At 47.5% G+C, this 16876-nt stretch overlaps 8 protein-coding genes across 8 annotated transcripts; 4 read left to right on the top strand and 4 right to left on the bottom strand.

Annotated features, from left to right (window-relative positions):
• Window positions 1-1515: 1515 nt before the first annotated feature.
• Window positions 1516-2573, top strand: N7511_010079 (uncharacterized protein; the record flags this gene model as incomplete). The annotated part of the gene is made up of 4 exons (XM_057132456.1): window positions 1516-1616; window positions 1670-1744; window positions 1791-2401; window positions 2569-2573. 4 exons carry the CDS (start codon window positions 1516-1518, stop codon window positions 2571-2573), a joined length of 792 nt encoding a protein of 263 aa, XP_056980444.1.
• A 639-nt stretch (window positions 2574-3212) lies between these two features.
• N7511_010078 (uncharacterized protein) lies at window positions 3213-4098 on the bottom strand (the record flags this gene model as incomplete). The annotated part of the gene is made up of 4 exons (XM_057132455.1): window positions 3213-3260; window positions 3320-3379; window positions 3435-3761; window positions 3820-4098. The coding sequence occupies 4 exons, from the start codon at window positions 4096-4098 to the stop codon at window positions 3213-3215; spliced, it is 714 nt and encodes a 237-aa protein (XP_056980443.1).
• A 1842-nt stretch (window positions 4099-5940) lies between these two features.
• N7511_010077 (actin cortical patch SUR7/pH-response regulator pali) lies at window positions 5941-6718 on the top strand (the record flags this gene model as incomplete). The annotated part of the gene is made up of 2 exons (XM_057132454.1): window positions 5941-6408; window positions 6461-6718. 2 exons carry the CDS (start codon window positions 5941-5943, stop codon window positions 6716-6718), a joined length of 726 nt encoding a protein of 241 aa, XP_056980442.1.
• Window positions 6719-7378: 660 nt separating this feature from the next.
• N7511_010076 (nitronate monooxygenase) lies at window positions 7379-8431 on the bottom strand (the record flags this gene model as incomplete). The annotated part of the gene is made up of 1 exon (XM_057132453.1): window positions 7379-8431. One exon carries the CDS (start codon window positions 8429-8431, stop codon window positions 7379-7381), a length of 1053 nt encoding a protein of 350 aa, XP_056980441.1.
• A 244-nt stretch (window positions 8432-8675) lies between these two features.
• On the top strand, window positions 8676-10346 carry N7511_010075 (uncharacterized protein; the record flags this gene model as incomplete). The annotated part of the gene is made up of 1 exon (XM_057132452.1): window positions 8676-10346. One exon carries the CDS (start codon window positions 8676-8678, stop codon window positions 10344-10346), a length of 1671 nt encoding a protein of 556 aa, XP_056980440.1.
• A 364-nt stretch (window positions 10347-10710) lies between these two features.
• On the top strand, window positions 10711-12337 carry N7511_010074 (MFS transporter; the record flags this gene model as incomplete). The annotated part of the gene is made up of 4 exons (XM_057132451.1): window positions 10711-10841; window positions 10896-11882; window positions 11936-12067; window positions 12130-12337. 4 exons carry the CDS (start codon window positions 10711-10713, stop codon window positions 12335-12337), a joined length of 1458 nt encoding a protein of 485 aa, XP_056980439.1.
• Window positions 12338-12478: 141 nt separating this feature from the next.
• N7511_010073 (MFS transporter) lies at window positions 12479-14055 on the bottom strand (the record flags this gene model as incomplete). Its single annotated transcript, XM_057132450.1, has 2 exons — window positions 12479-13404; window positions 13464-14055. The coding sequence occupies 2 exons, from the start codon at window positions 14053-14055 to the stop codon at window positions 12479-12481; spliced, it is 1518 nt and encodes a 505-aa protein (XP_056980438.1).
• A 447-nt stretch (window positions 14056-14502) lies between these two features.
• Window positions 14503-16405, bottom strand: N7511_010072 (uncharacterized protein; the record flags this gene model as incomplete). The annotated part of the gene is made up of 6 exons (XM_057132449.1): window positions 14503-15515; window positions 15591-15843; window positions 15904-15954; window positions 16016-16153; window positions 16206-16236; window positions 16287-16405. The coding sequence occupies 6 exons, from the start codon at window positions 16403-16405 to the stop codon at window positions 14503-14505; spliced, it is 1605 nt and encodes a 534-aa protein (XP_056980437.1).
• Window positions 16406-16876: the final 471 nt, after the last annotated feature.

Genomic DNA, 16876 nt, shown 5'->3' with positions numbered 1-16876 from the left:
CTCCATATGGTAATTTATTTATTGGAGTCTATCTTATTGAATTTATACAAGAGATGCTGAAGCGCAATAAATGTAAAAATGGGAATATTGGCTTGGATAGATACTCGCATAAAAGCCAGACCTTTTTATTCGACTACTCTACCAAGCGTTTTGCGAGCTAGAAAGTTCTCTCGAAATCCAGCTGCTTCTTCCAGAGGTCCTAGCTATGCAAAAGGGGCTAAGATTTAACAGAACTAGCTGGTTGTTAAAGTGATATAGGTGAATACTACATATTGTAGTGGGGAAATCACGAGATTTGTATGAATACTGCCTCAGGCAGTGATGTCCTCAAGGAAAGGATATGGGCAATCTACGACTGTAGAGAAGGATAGACAGTTACAACAATGCCACTCATTTCCTGATTCAAGATTTATGATCATTATGCTCCTTGATATAGCATCTGATTATCCCTGATAGGCATCATCTGTCTAGAGCTCACAGATCTGACTTGTTGTTGGGTTTTCTTGCCAGCATTTGTCGACCCGTCTGTTTTGACCAGACTGCCATTGAGCATCTCCCATTTCAATATAGTATTTTAATAGCTAACATGGCTTCTTTCAATGTACACATATCCATTAAGCCAACCTATGAATAGAGCTTCCTCTTGGACGACGCAATGATCTTAGTTCAACACCTTAGTCTCAGTGAAAGCATTCCATGCACCCCCGACAGCCAATGTCAGTTCATTGTTAGGAGTGAGTCTGGTATCACAAGCCAATTCGACAAACATGTTGGCAACGCTGTCTCCCAGACCTGAGTTGCCGCCAGGCTACTGTCACGATCTGGAGGCCGTCGAGGTAACACAAAAGTGTTCAAAAAAGAGAAAAGCACCTCCACTTACTATAGCAGCCCCGAGACTTATGACTTGACACAGGTTTACACGTGTGACACTGGCATACTGAGACATTGGCCGTTTGAACAATGGAACTGAGATGAAGATCGAACCGAGCACCCGGAGTTGCACTCAGGTTGTACATCCGAAAACAAGTCTTCAACGACCTGTTACCCATATTGAGTTTGTCCATAATGCCAGATGTTTGTATCTGCCGTATCGAATTAAACTCCACTGTTCACACGACGTTGATCTTCCCGGCGATGCCGACCTTAGGAAACCAATCGAGATAGAGGGAGATCAGGCCTTGTACGATGATGACAAGGATCCAACCGGGGAGTTTGTCACTTTGACTTGAAGAAAGAGAGTTGGACAGGCCTTAATGTCTGGTAGAAGATGGGGTAACTGGGGTTCTCGCAATCAGGCAGCGTCGGATATAAAATTGTGCTTTTCGCCCTGCACTTCATACTCCATCCACCGAGTCAAATCATCTCAGCAAACAACAAAATGTCTACTTTCCTTAACATTTTTGCCCTCGTGCCATTGGCACTGGCTTCTAGCCCGATAGTAACAATGTCTGATCAGGTCTGACTGTCACATTCTGTCTCCTTTGACATCATCCTACTCACACAATTATATAGCCCATGATCTTCAAAGAGCCAGACTTTGCCATGCACGCCGGTGCAGTGGGCATGCGAGTCATGGCTGATGGAAAGTGCAAGAACTTCGACATCGTGCCAGACTAGTGAGGTTCACCAATGCCACATCTAGAAAAGAACATCACTGACTGGATATCAGCCGAATGAACATTGGATCCATCTATGTCCCATGCCCAGGCGAGTCCACACAAGAGATGATGTGCTCCATGTACACGTGAGTAGAAATAAGCCGCCATCAAACGCCAGTACTGACCTGACAGCGACCCCCTCTGCCGCGACGAAATGTTCACCTTCACTCGTCCCCACATGCAATTGAAGAAAAAGTCAAGCCAGCGCGACATCGGCAGCAATGTCCGCAGCATGAAATGCATGGCCATTGAGTCTCCGCAGGACAGACAAGGCCGCATCTTCAACAGCGATAATGCCTCCACCATGAACCCGATCAGGTGCCCGAACGACACCTGTTCTTCGGAGATGCCCTGCTGGTCAATGCAGCCAGCGTACGGCATGTACTGCTCCCCGAGCTCCAAGACCTGCCAGCGTCTCGCGGTGACCGGCGAGGCCTGCAATGAGAATGTCCAGTGTCACGAGACCGCTAGCTGTGTCAATGGAAAGTGTGCCAGTGTTGCGGATCACTTACGCTGCCCTAATGGATCTGAGTGTCCCTCCGGCATGGTATGTCGTCCTCTCCGTGTCATGAACGTCTTTGGAATGACTACTGTTGAGAGGGTCTGCATGGACAACAATGATTCCCGTGGCGCAATGTGTTCCGCTGGAATGGGCTGTAACAATGCACTTCAGTGCAGTCTTCAGTGGCAGTATGACTCGTACTGTGAGCCCAGTGGAAGGTGTGCTATGAAGAATGCCAAGTGTATGTCTGCCAACCAGTGTTGCTCTAATAATTGCAATCACGCTGGAGAATGCATGTGAGGCTTAGGAATTTGAATTCGAAGATGGTGGGATCTGCGGTCAATTTGAAATCGTAGTTTTGATACTTTTGAGCTTTTGGGTTGAAATTTAGTTACTGAAATTTAATAGTATAACGTTTGTTGGCAAATATCTGCATGCATTCAAACTCTACAAAAAGTGGTTATTCCGAGAGACACCAAGGCTGTCCTGAGTTGAGGAAAAAAAGGAGGATCATCGGTGCTCCTGAGAATAGCGATGGCAAGTATTAAGAATTCGGTACTTCACTTCGCCTCAGGTAACTACCGAGACTGACGATCGGAGAATGAACGGATCATATCAGAATTTTCCCAAATCCCCTTTCCGACAAATGAGTGAAGGTCGGAAGACCCAGAATATCACGGATTTTGCCCAATTCAACTGTACCGTTGATAGTGAATCTCAATCTTGAGCCCAGGCTGCTGGTCTTATATGATTTTTTCAAGCAGTGAACACTAGAGACGTGTGAGATCAAACTTGAGAGACTAAGAATTGAAAGAAAACCGGTTTTAATTCTTTGTATGTACTTTAATGAAAGAATGGACTGTCTAAAACGACAGGAAAAAGAAGTATTCACATCGGACACAAGAGATCCCACTGTCCAGCAACTGAGACTCCCCAAGTAGATTGTACAAATCTATTGTCACAACAATTGACAATCTTCTGTACCTTGATTGTTCGATAGATGCCGTAACATATCACTAGCTCCCTGATTTGGCTCAAGAACGATTGGAAATTTAGTTGGAGGGGTTAGGCTGAGGAGTAGCGCAGACTTTGTTGCCCTTCTATTGCAAGATACTGTGAGTAATTGAGACTGGATGGAAACGGGAACATATGCACTTACAATAACCTGGCAAGTATCCTGCTTGGAGCAGTCATCGTCAGTCTGACACTGGTCATTTCCCTTGAATTTGGTCAGTATTTTGATCATACACTCATCTGAAGAAAGTAAAACATACCTCGGAACGCTTGTTGTTAGAAACAACACAGACATTCTTGTCCTGGTCACAGACCTGACCCTTGGCACAATCGCCAGTGGACTTGCACTGCTGAGGCTCCGAAGTGAGATCGTCACGCTTGTCATTGGGAGCGATACAAACGTTCTTGTCTCCGTCACAAACCTGGCCCTTGACGCAGTCATCAGTGGACTTGCATTGCTGGGGCTGAGGAGCGCTGTCACGCTTGCTGTTAGGGGCGTCACAGGTCTGCTTGACCTGATCACAGACAAAGCCCTTCACGCAATCATTGGTAGTCTTGCAGTCCTGGCCCATTTGGGAAAGAGTGTGCTAGAGAAACTTTAAATGAGAAAGGCATTCTTGTTGATCATTGTCCGGTGATACTTACACCACGCTTGTTGTGGGTGTTGGGGGCATCACAAGTATTCTTGCTTTGATCACATACAAGCCCCTTGATACAGTCCCCAGTTGACTGGCAAGCCTGACCAACCTTCGCGAGGGGAGCATCACGAGTGGCCTTGTTGGGAATACATTGGCCAATGTTGTTGCACTGCTCGTTGGGCTTGCAGTCGTTGTCGACCTTGCAAGCAGGGGTAGGCTGAGGCTGGGCAGGAGAAGCCATGGCCAGGCCGACAAGCATTGCGGACATAAAGAAAGTGGTCTTCATTGTTGCGGTTGGCTGTTGAAAGTAGGGAAGGAAGTAAGGGATGATATTGATGTTGGAAATGAGTGTCGATTCGATTGTAGATGAAGAATTTAGAATGAAGGCATCCAGTAATTTTTTATACCTGTTTATGCGGCATGTGTAAAGAGATAAACGTATTCAACTTCTAGTCCTAGACCATGTCATTGTCCAGACTAGTCCGACAAGTCCGGTATACACTGCTTCTTTCCCGTGCCACGCGTTGTGAGGAGGATGATCCCTCTTCAGTATTACGCGTATGCAAACAGTGAATAACGGAGACTGGGACATCTTCAGTGTCTGGATTCTGAGAAGTCAAGCATCCACTGGCTATGCAATAGTGGGTTGGGGTCCAACGGTGCGAGTGGAAGTATAGGTAATTCCAGGCAGCATGAAGCCCCAGCCACTACCCAGGGGGCAATTCTGGAGTGGTGGATGCATAACGCGTCTAGATCATTGTTTTCTCGATCTATGACGAAATAATCAGTGGAAAGCCCTCATAATTGAGTGGTAGTTGCGTTGGGGCCCGATAGCAGCGAGACTGGGCAAATTGATATTCACCAGAAACCACGTAACTTTCCAAACCCACCATAAAAGTCAATTACATGTCTACAATGATCCACTAAAATTGCATGACTCGTAAGCCACTGTCTGGGGAAAACACATCATCCCCTAAGGCTTAAGCTTATTTTAGAACGATCGCCAAGAACCGAGCTCCACAAGTCCACGAATCCCAACGTTCAGTTCAGTTCACTACAAGTCCCGCAAACCCACAAGGCGTCGAGTACTACGTACAGCAATATTCAAATCCAGTTTTACCCCTTCGCTGTTTCTCTTAATTCTAGAGTGCCCCCTTGAAAGTGAGTCCACACGAAAGGCATGGAGACTTCTAGGCCCCGATGGATTTATACAGGAGTGGATTACTGGTGTATTGAGAGAAAATTGGGTTTGGGCATCTGTCTTATGATTAGAAGTATAGAGATTAAGAAATATGTGATTGAATGTAATAAAAGCAATACAGTATGCATCAGCCTTAAAGAACTTTCAATCAAACTAACTTTCTCGATCTACTATAGAACTAAGCTTATATAAAGCCAAATCAGGTAACTGCTCTGATTAATTCTAGAAATCGCCACTTTACAGGAATGCTGTAGGTTACTCAACATTCCGCTTAGAGGTGATTATCCTGCATATATGTGCTACGATTGGATCAAAGAAGGCCGAGTTCGCGGCCGAGTGAACGCATATTTAGTCCATGATGACATTCCAATGGTTGAAAAAGTCCAATGGACTGCAGAATCAGGAGCGATTCCTATTTATTGGAACCAATCGACAGGAGAGTGGTTTTCAGTGATCCAGGTACTCGGAATATTGGTATGTGATAACATTCCAATATTCGGGATTTAATTCATTCCAGAGTTCATTCCAGATATCTATCTAAATACCGAATCGCGGAATCTACGATGTACTTAACGGTATACTGTAATGAATAATAGCAGATCCAAATAGGCTGGCTGGGCCCCTGCTCGACAGGACCTCACTGTCCACTTTTTCCAACATCGCCAAATGCCCTGAGAACTTGCCATAATGCTCTGTTTTCGCCCACTTCTTAGGAATATTGCCTCTCTGGTAGCACTTATCTTGCTTTTGCTATGTTTGTTCGCCGGCAGCTCACGCCAATTTTTGCCATACGCGGAGATTTTGAAGGTAGAAGACTGGAGCACCGACGACTTGTTATCTAAATATCCCAACTAACATGCGGTGCTCTAGATCAATACATCGAATTTGGATTTCCCCAACGCACCTGACTTTTTTAACGTCTACTTGATGTCCTTTTGCTATGGCCTCGAAAAGGAATGCATTGTCGATGAGGAGTCTGGCGCAACGACAATTCAAACAGTAATAACGGGTTGTTCCGATCAAAACCCTCTTTTCAGCTTCGACGCCGGTCAAGCTTTTCTTGAAGCTATAGGAGCCGCCGGTACTAATATAGCCGATGTTGGTTGGCCAAAATACTTGAGCGATGATTTCATTGCCATAGCCCCAACAACTCAAGCTATGTCTTTATTCTTTATTCTTGGTACAGGCATGGTCGGGTTATCAGTTATGTTTCGACTCGCTACTATCCGCTACATTTGGCAACCTCGACCACCCGTGCCTCCCACTAGTCTCGAGCCGCCACCCGACTACCCAGGCTTCCCTCGCTTCCCTGGCTTACCAGGCTACCCAGGCTACCCAGGCTCCTCTCTACCGGATCCTCCGCCTCCATCGACACCAAAGTTGCTCATTGCCGTGGTAAGAGCCATACACTTGACCCGGTGGTTTTTAAACTAATCAAATTTGACAGACTAGTTGCGTTTTTCTTACCACTGGTTCAATTATTGCCTCCTTAATTAGCAGCCAGTTTGTTGCTCTGCTCAATCGAAGCGGAAACCCCACTATCTCGGCTGGATCTAGCAGCAACTTTCTCGGAATGGCATGGGCGGCTACAGTCATTCAAATAATACTCACAATTGACATACTAGTGGCGATCTTACGTTACCGAGCTCGTCATTGTCGCTGTGACTGGGAGGAACTACCAGGAGAACCAGGCGTGGAAAAGTAAAAGGCATTTTTTTTGGAGGTCAATCAAAGTTAGCGACTTGATAACCCAAGGAGTACGCAGAATCAGCCTTGCTTTGTGGCATCTCCATGTACATCTGTACATGGCAGTCTTACGTCTGTCAGGACGACTTCCTAACGGAATGGGGCATTTTGGAATATGAGGGAAAGAGAAAAGGTAAACCGGATTTAGATATTACTGTAGTCTCCATAGTTGTTTCAAATACTCTGCGCTACGTGTCGTCTGGTCTCAAATATGAATCTGAGACCCATGGGATTCGAGGTAGTCGTTTGTGATCTCAATAATACGTTAGATTCAGTAGGCCTGAGGGGAATAAATTCAGGCAACCTGATGCCCGTTTGGTGATGATATAGTATTCGCGCTGTCTTTCGTGTCCCACAAGGTCCGGTACGGTGATCAAAAAGATTGAGTAGAATGGACGATCTCAGGACCTTTGCAGAGACTTAATATTCAGAATGGAGAAGCTCAGGCTTACTGACTATTGCTTGTGCAAGTCTACAGGACGGCATTCCCCCTGAAGGGTTATTCCGACTTCTTATCACGGTTTGAGTCGACGTAGAGCTCTGAAGGAATGCAATTTTAGATACACATACTTGCGTTCATTCATCATTACATTCAAAGCTGACTTGGAATGATATTTGCTTAATCTGTGTGGGGCCACAGCCTCTCAATCCTGTTCAGAACATCCTTTTGAACCTCACGGACAATATCTCCCGCCCCCTTCACCTCGTGAATCAACCCAACGGCTGCACCAGCATAAGTAGCGAGTCTGCCTTCTGGCCCCCAGCCTTTATCACCCGCCTTGGTCGCTTCATCATGAAGTTTCTTGAGTTCGTCAAAAGATTTCCCTTCCTGTTGCTCAATGAATGACTTGTTTAGGATGGTCCTGGGACTGTATTCCTCCGGCCACCCAAAAGTACCTCTGAGATGATTGTAAAGTAAGGTACGAGTCGTTGAAACCGCCCCGTCAGATGCACGAACAACCTCATTTTGATATCCTCGACTAATCCGTGTTTCACTGGCAGCTAGGAATCGAGTTCCCATCACTGCACCGGAAGCCCCCAGACACATCGCAGCTGCAACTCCACGTCCGTCGGCAATACCTCCAGCTGCGAAAAGGGGGATTTGACTGCTTGACATGACATCGGCCACCTCGGGAAGCAACGCCATGAGTCCCATTCCATCTTTCGCCCGACCGTGTCCACCGGACTCGGACCCTTGAACGACGACAACATCCGGCCGCTGGTTACTTTGAAGAAGTTGTTTTGCTTCTTTTAACGTACCAATCTGAATCCATATCTGAGTTTCAGGAGATGCGATTCGGATTTTGCTAGACCAGTCATCAAAGTCCTGCGGTCCCTGGCGAGGGGCGTATAACCACGCCGCACAAGGCTTGTATTTTTCAATTCCAGCAATCGCTATGTTAATATCATCCGCCCAGAGCTGATACCCGACACCAATAGGTAGAGTAGAGCCATTGTTTGTGATTTTGTTGGCTGCTTGGCGAAGGAGCGACGATGCTTCTTCGAGATCGTCGCTTGTGTCTTGTGTTTTGGCCCCAGGTCCGATAAATCCTAGACCTCCGGTACGAGAGACCGCGATTGCCAATGCTGGACCGGACATGACTCGCATGGGCGCGCTGACCACGAAAGGGCTGGATACCCATGGATATCGGGACAACAGAGTAGAAGCCATTTTGGGTCCTTTCGCCGCGGTCGTATATAACGGAATATAGACAAGCAACGTATGCTCAGAGAAGATATAGTTTAAAGAAAGAGATTCAGAAGAAATCCGAGTGAAGTCGAATGTGAACAATGTTGAGTTGCCGAGGCCGACGTCACCAAGTAAATACCCGCAATAGCCGCCTTTTCGCGCTCGACGTCGGCAGCTGCGGAATCTCGCAACTTGTCGACTTTGATTTCCGACTTTGATCCCCAAAATGTTCCAACCAGGGTCATTACGCAAACGCGCTCGAATAGCATGTGACCCATGCAGAGAACGCAAAAGAAAATGCGACGGCGTCGATCCCTGCACCCCCTGCACTCGATGGGGCTATGACTGCCATTATCAGAGTCAACGGCGAAAGCGACGAGTTACCAAGGAACAATCTGAACCGGAAGCCCCAAACGTAGCGAAGTCTCCAGTACATCAAGATGTGACAACGGATACTCATGGACTAGTGCGTCGCCTGGAGGCCAATTCCGGTGCTGCATTCGTGCGCAAGATGGGGTTGAAAATTAATCCCGCAAAAGCGCCGAAGCTGAGCTTGTTTGGGTGGAACATTGGTACTCGGAAGCTATCATCGGGATTTAACGGCGTCAGTGCTCATCTGTCCATTACGGAGATTACATCTTTGGAACATATGAGGAGCCTTGCTCAGGTCTACTTTGATAAAGTAGATCCATGCTATGGGTTCATTGACCGAGATCAGTTCTTTGAACGGCTAGAGGCCCGCTGGCAGTCATCATCTGTTAGCAAACTGTATGATAGTGTTCTGGGGGGTGTCGCAGCTATTGGGTGTCTTTTCTCACAACGAAAAATGTCCGCCACAGAATTACATCTAAGCGGATCAGCACAATCTATTCTGGAGATGCATGTTATGCCTGGGACTCCATCGATAGAACTTCTCACTGGATGGACGCTACGAGTCGTCTATTCGCGAATGACAGATCTCCCACACTCAACATGGATAGCCAGTTCAAGATTGATGCATCTGATAGAAGCGGCGGGATTCCATTTGGAGTCTACAGACTCGGTACTTCCAAGCAGCAGTTCCACCGCACAATGCGATCCGGAAATTCAAAGGAGACTATTCGGTGTGGCACAGCATCTGAATATGTGGACTTCCTTTGACCTAGGTTTGTCAAGGGTTACTTTTCAAAATAATGATCTGCCACTCCTACCATCAACAAAAGCTGGCGACTATACAAACGAGCTTCTTGGTCTCTTGCCTATATCAGCAAGTCTGGATCCTGGACAGTCAAAGGAAGACGATAAGGATCTCAAACTAACATTGACGGAAGTGTTGGATAGAGTCCATAAGGAACCACCTTCCATCATGGCCCAATGCAATCTTGTACTCTGCATCCTTCGGAGAATGCATAGCCAGAATCTTGACATATCCTCTTCTCTCGCAGAAAGGGTCCTGGCACTGCTGAAGAATGGACTCGGTTGCGCCGTGAAAATGGCAAGCAGCTGCTCTCCCTGGCACCAAATGGCAAATGTGCCCTTTCAGATCATTTGCGTTTTGCTTGTGATGGATACACGCTCATCACTGGCGATGCTCTCGGAGGCGATGGAGACATTGAAGCTTGTTGCATTAAATTATGATACAGAAACTATGAGGGAGGCATGGAGTGCAGCCAGACTTTTGGTGATGCTTTATCAGCAACGCAGGAAGGATGACATAGCAATCTTCAGTGAGGCTTTGAGCATGGAATCACAAGAAACCACAGTCGGGCCGTCTCCACAGGATGATCCGAGTGCAGAGGAGTATTCCTGGCTAGGAGCTTTGGTTGCTGATTTACCGGGCTTGGACAGGATTGACCTTGATCAGTTCCTTAGTGCAGATATGATGGGTAGTACAAGTTTCCTCGGAGGAACTGCCTGAAGAAAATACTGCATGTAAAATTTCAAGTTTCTATTTTCCAGATTGGATCGATTTGGAGATTCCTGCACCCTTCATGCAAGGGGTAGGTAATAGGCGTATCCGGGCATCACCATTCTTCCGCAATATCCGGTTTACTTCTATTTCATCCCGACCTGACCAAATTGGTCGGGCCGTAAATTCCGCCGCCGCCGCCTACGCGAGAGCTCTGCAGGTGCAGCAATGAGAATACATTCAAATACTTAGGGATGTACTACTAATGCAGAGAGACTGACATCGCAAGTACTTGCCTGAGATCGTTGCTAAACACGACCACAAAACAAGAAACCAACATACTGGCATACGTCCATCGAAATTTCGGTCCAAAATGATCGAAAAGCCATCAATCGGAGCAGGGAAACCGTTCCCGGATGCTCTTCCAGATTCAGATAACTATGTTGTCGATTTCGACACAGTCGATGACCCCTTTCATCCCCAAAACTGGACATTATCAACCAAGTAAGCCAAATAATCCATTTCTGCAACCCAAAACACTAACAACAACATCACAAGACTATTCACATCCATCCTCGTCTGCTCAGGGACATTCATAGTCTCCCTCACAAGCGCAATATTCGCTCCAGGAATCGACAAAGCAAGCAAAGAATTCGGCATCGGAACAGAAGTCGGCACACTAGGAACAACACTCTACGTCCTGGGCTTCGCATCAGGACCCCTGATCTGGGCACCCGCCTCCGAGCTGCGCGGAAGAAAATGGCCTCTGACAATTGGAATACTGGGCGGGGGGATTTTCACCATTGCATCGGCTGTTGCTAAGGATATCCAGACCTTGATCATTTGCCGGTTCTTCGCTGGGGTATTTGGCGCAAGTCAGTTGACTGTTGTCCCCGGTGTACTAGCGGACCTGTATAGCAATGCCACTCGTGGTGTTGCAATCTCTCTGTACTCCTTGACTGTTTTTCTTGGCCCGTTTATGGCTCCGTTTACTGGGGGTTTCATTGCTGCGAGTCATTTGGGTTGGCGGTGGACTCTTTATATCCCGGCGATTTTCAGTCTTGTTAATGGTGCCATCAGTGTCTTGTTCTTGAGTGAGACTTATCCGCCTTGTCTTCTCGTGACCAAAGCGGCTGCTATTCGCAAGGAATCTGGGAATTGGGGCATACACGCCAAGCAGGAAGAAGTCGAGATTGATATGGCTGATCTTGTGGAGAAATACTTCACGCGACCCGTGAGGCTGGTTTTCACGGAGCCGATTATTTTGGTCTTGTCGCTGTATATGTCGTTTATCTACGCTCTCGTCTATGCTCTCCTTGAAGCATATCCCTATGTCTTCGAGCATGTTTACGGCATGTCCCCTGGAATTGCAGGTCTGATGTTCATTGGACTTATGATAGGTGTTCTGCTTGCCTGCTCCTATATTCTCTTTCAACAGGTAGCATATGCGAAGAAGTTGGAAGACAATAAAGGCGTTGCAGTGCCCGAATGGCGTTTAGCACCGACAATATTAGGAGCACCTATTTTCACAATCGGTCTTTTCTGGTGAGCTCAAGAACCTCATCTCAGGGCGACCCATTTTAACCCATTCCATACAGGTTCGGCTGGACTGGATTCACATCCACCATTCACTGGGCTGCACCCGCGGCATCTGGTATCTTCATTGGATTCGGCATTCTTTGCATCTTCCTTCCGTGTTTCAACTATCTCGTTGATTCCTATCTGTCCATGTATGTTATTGAATATTTCCCAGCATAAGAGGACGAGAATCGCGCTGACTAATTGATCATAGTGCTGCTTCGGCTGTCGCTTCACATATCATGCTTCGATCTACCATAGCTGCAGGATTCCCATTATTCTCGAGACAGATGTTTCAAAACCTGGGAGTGCAGTGGGCGGGAACGTTACTTGGCTGTTTGGCTGCAGCCATGATTCCCATCCCAATCATCTTCAGATCCTATGGACCTTTGCTGCGAAGCAAAAGCAAGATATTCCAATAAGTATTCGCAAACCTGCACTCAATGAATACAAACACCTAATATTATGGAGTGGCGAGGACTCAATAGTTCATAATCCCCCCAAACAACAACCCGCCCTCCAAACACTACTCACTTCCACTATATCCCAACTCAAAGTTCAATTCAAATCACCAATCTCGCCCTAGCCCTCAGCTTTTCCCCAAAAAACAAAATAATCAAAGGAGCCGGGACCCCAAAAACCAGCCCAACAAACGCAATAGTACTATTCCCCCACCCAAACCCAAGAACCTGATACAGCCTCGGCGCAAAAAGCGGAAACAAAAACGCCGTCAAACTCCGCACAAACTGCGACGCAGCACCAGCGCTACTAGTATACTCCGGATAAGCCTCCATAACATACGCCGTCATCGGCATACCAGTAATCTGCATGCCAAGCATAGCAAAAAAGATCCCAACATCGACGATCACCCAATGCAGCCTTGCCTGCGCCGCCCATCCATACAAGAAGAGGCCCAAAGGACCGAGGATCGCGCCCGGGAAGACGAGCAGAATTCGCGATTCGGGGCGGTGGGCTTCGTCTGCGCTGGAAACAGTGTTTGATTGAGATATCCGACGACGGTATAGAGCATCCATCATCTTGGCGCTGATCTGGCTTCCTGCTATTTCGCCCAGAGCGCAGGATATGTAGTGTAGTCCGCTTATCTCGACGGACTGGTGGTATTGGTTTATCCAGAGATCGGAGAATGTCGTCAGGACTATGTAGAGGATGCCGTAGTAGAAGGCGGAGATGAGGGATGTGATTTGGATTATGGGGTGGAATGTTAGAAGGTGGATGGGGCGGATGAGTGCTCGAGCTAGGATTTTGGGGAGGGATTTATTTGCGTGGAGGCGTTCTTCTGTGGTTTGGTATTGGATATTGCCGGTTTCTTTTCGGAGATTCTTTGCGCGGTGCAGTAGGATGGTTGGGGCGTGGGTTTCTTTGAAGGCTGTGAATGATACTAGGATCATTGCGGCTTGGAAGATGGATGTCGACCAGAACATCCAGCGCCAGGTTGTGCGGCCGGCCATGAATCCACCGATTATAGGACCTGCGCTTTGGTGTCAGTTCTTTTGGATGCTCAAATAATTCAAAGTAGGCGTGTCATACCGACAGCAGCACCCAACAGCGGAATTAATAGATAGATCCCTAATGACTTGCCACGCTGCTCAGGCCGCCATACATCACCAAGTACCCCATTAGCTAGGGCATAAATAGCACTAGCTCCAAACCCAGCCAGGAATCGGGACGCAATCAACATCTCCTTGCTATTCGCAAATCCACAAGCAATATTCCACACCAGGAACCAGATATTCGAGGCATGTAGGATGGGCTTCCTTCCATAAACTTCAGACAAAGGGCCAATAACCAAAGGCCCAAACGCAGTGGCCAGTAGGTATATTGAGAGCGCCATAGCCGCCTCAGTCGATGACATGTCGAATTCTTTGGCGATGGTTGGTAGAGCTGGTGCCATGATTGTCGATACCATTATTCGATTGAAGCCTGTCGCAGAGAGGACATCTGTCACGGCCCATTTACGGCTTGTTCGCCAGTCTTTTGGGTTTTCGGGATCGAATGGTTCAGTGAATGTCACTAGAGTCGGATCATCTTGTTTAGTTGCTGGAGTTTCTCTCGAACCCAGCTCTATTGGGGGTGCGGATGCAATTATTTCATCGGACTTATTAGTTGATGCGGTATTCATGGTTGAGGTGCGATGCTGAGAGGTAGGTAGGATTCCGCCCAGATGATGCCGGGTAACTTGGAGCCTAAATAGAGGAGACGGAACTAGGGTTGCGAAGATCAGATAAGGAGTCAATCTGATCTGATAAAGAAATACGACATTCCTAGCTGCTTTGGGTATATTCAGTTCGTAAGGCGCTCTGTTCCGCCATGGCGCAACACGGATCTCACCGCTGCCGGCTCTCTGACGCTTACTGCATGATTTGGCTTGCTCGACTACAAGGCAACCCTGTCTATAATAGCCAGTGGAGTCTTTCTGTGTTTGCGAGTAAGTCCATTATCAGTTCTGGTTGCCTGTGAAAATTGAACATGTTGAATACGCCTAAATCTATTACAACGTAATCTTGAATCATTTCAACCCACCAAAGTGGAGGTGCATTGATCTCTAAAAGTTAATGCCACCCTCAACTTAATCAGTGTTAGTGTCAATAAAGCTACTGACAGCCCAACCATTAAGCATAGTGTAGTCGGAATAAGGCGAAGTTCCGTGCAAAGTCTCGTAATGCTTACGAGGACCACACTCCCTCAACTTAGTTGAGTTCGCGTTTACACAGTGGTGATGCATGATAGCAGCAATCTGTCTACCAGCATCCTGTCCCTCAAAGTATGCACCATGCAAGAAGCCAAAGAAGGTCGGACTAGTAGCCTCACCGGCAAACCAGAGTCGGCCGGTGTTGGCGCGCAGGTTCTGGTGCATTTCCAATGAGGTGGATGGAGGCCAGTTCGAGTAGCTGCCGTAAGACCAGGGCTCTGATGTCCAGCGGGGGTACATGAATGCTGTTGGCTCGGGGATGTCCTTCTCCGGGAACATCTTGCGCAGGACTTCCATGGCTTCCTTTTTGGTTTGCTCGTCTGATTGGCGCTCGGCGCGGTAGGCGAATTCGTTGGTGACGGTTACGAAGATGATGTTTGAGTCTGGGAGGAAACCGGGGGTTGAGAGAGACTGCCAGATTGGGTACCAACCACGCTGGACTGGGTCGGCGTAGAGGTGGTACTGTGTTTCTTCAGGCCAGAAGGTCTCGTTGAACTGGAAGAAAATCTTGGTATAGGTGCCCATGGTGAACTTCTGGATAGCTTCCTGCTTCCAGACTGGGAGTTCTGGAGAGAACTGGACAACGTCGTTCTGCAGGACGCCCAGAGAGAATGTGCAAATGGCATACTCTGCCTCGACACAGCTTCCATCCTTGTTATGCACAGTAACACCATGGTCTGAGTAGGTGATATTCGTGACCTCGGTGTTCAAGTGAAGACGGGGATCATTCTTGCTCAGGAAAGTTGCAGCCTGCTTCTTCACAATATGGTTGAATCCACGCTGATCCAGAACAAAGTTGTCATGGTCACTGAAATAGTTTGAGGTCAAGTTATCGCCCGCACATCCGAATACAAGAGAACTCTCCAGGGGAGAATAGGCATCCTCAAAGTCTAGTGGATGCAACGTCAATTTTATTGTATGCACTCATATTGTATGCACTCAATGCACGGGAAAACAGGACTTACCCCATGTCCACCAGTCAACAGCTTGCGCCTCCATATCGTGCGGCTTGGGATTCCAGCCAGCCAACGCAAGACCAGACTTGGCCGTCTGATCCTGCAAGTTCTGAGTGAGGATCTCACCAGCCCGCGCACTGGCAATGCTATAGGCCTCATCACACGCATTCAGTAGATGACTATAGTCAGAATAGCCATGCTGGTTGTAGGTGGAAACATTGTCGTAATTTGAATAGTGGGTCTTCAGCCCGTACTCTTGAGCCTATTCGGAGATCAGCGAGATCGAACAGCTGAATCTGAGACAAAAGAATTGTCGACCCACCATGACCCAAATGGGATTCTGTGGTCCTCCAGGATTTCCAAGGCCTTGCACCTGCGTTTTGTTAGTGGAGATCTTTTTGTTTGCTTTTTATCTGTGTGTTTGAGAGACATACCCAGTTGGCACCCATCTCGATGATATATGGCTTGCCATCTTTATCTTTGCCGAACGGCTTGTGCCAGGCCCGGCCACCGATTGTGTCACGGTACTCGAGAATCGCAAAGTCGTGGACCGAGGCATTACTCAATGTTTGCTATGGCGGTTCAGCTGGGGGAAGTCCAAAATGAGTGGGATGCGAGACTCACGGCTGCAGTTATACCCGCCACACCACCTCCCCTGTCCCGTGTTAGCTTCTGAAGGACTCGACATGTTTGAATGAAGCTCACAAGATGGCAACTTTGGTCTTTTTACAGGTTCCTTCGGGGGTCTTCTGGGGCGCGCCTACCGCTGGCTGAACAATACAGCCTGCTATCGCGGCCAAAGCGGAAAGGTGCTGCAGATGCATTGCAACAAAGTTGGTGTGTTTAGTTGAAAGAAAGAAAAAGCGCCCGGGCAGTCAATTGGAATAAATAGTTCCTCATGACGATCTATCGACCCACCCCATGCACGGTGAAATCCGTCCGGAGGGCAAGTGACAAGACCAAAATCCCAGTTGCAACTTGAATTGACTGAATCGGGCAAGTACATGCGTCTTGTTAAAGTTCGATGTCATTTCTGCTTTTCCCCTTTTGGAGATCTTCATGGCTTACATTCGGCAATGGGAAAAGTAGGCCAGAGACTAGTGTTTTGGAGCTGTTTTTGACTCGGAGTTGATAATTCCGAGGTTTCCCCACATGTCTCAGGTCTACAAATGAGAGTGTAAGAGTATAACGGGTGTGAAGTAGAGATGAATCAATATATATGAACATTGGACACAACAGAGAATGGTATTGTAAATACTCAAAGGATGATTCGAGGAAGAGCTAGCAGACGCGCT

This window comes from Penicillium nucicola (assembly GCF_028828085.1).
Source record: "Penicillium nucicola strain IBT 29836 chromosome Unknown utg000010l, whole genome shotgun sequence".
NCBI classification, from domain to species: Eukaryota; Fungi; Ascomycota; class Eurotiomycetes; order Eurotiales; family Aspergillaceae; genus Penicillium; species Penicillium nucicola.
The sequence above is the reverse complement of the archived record's forward strand: the minus strand, read 5'-3'. Positions and strand labels throughout refer to the sequence as shown.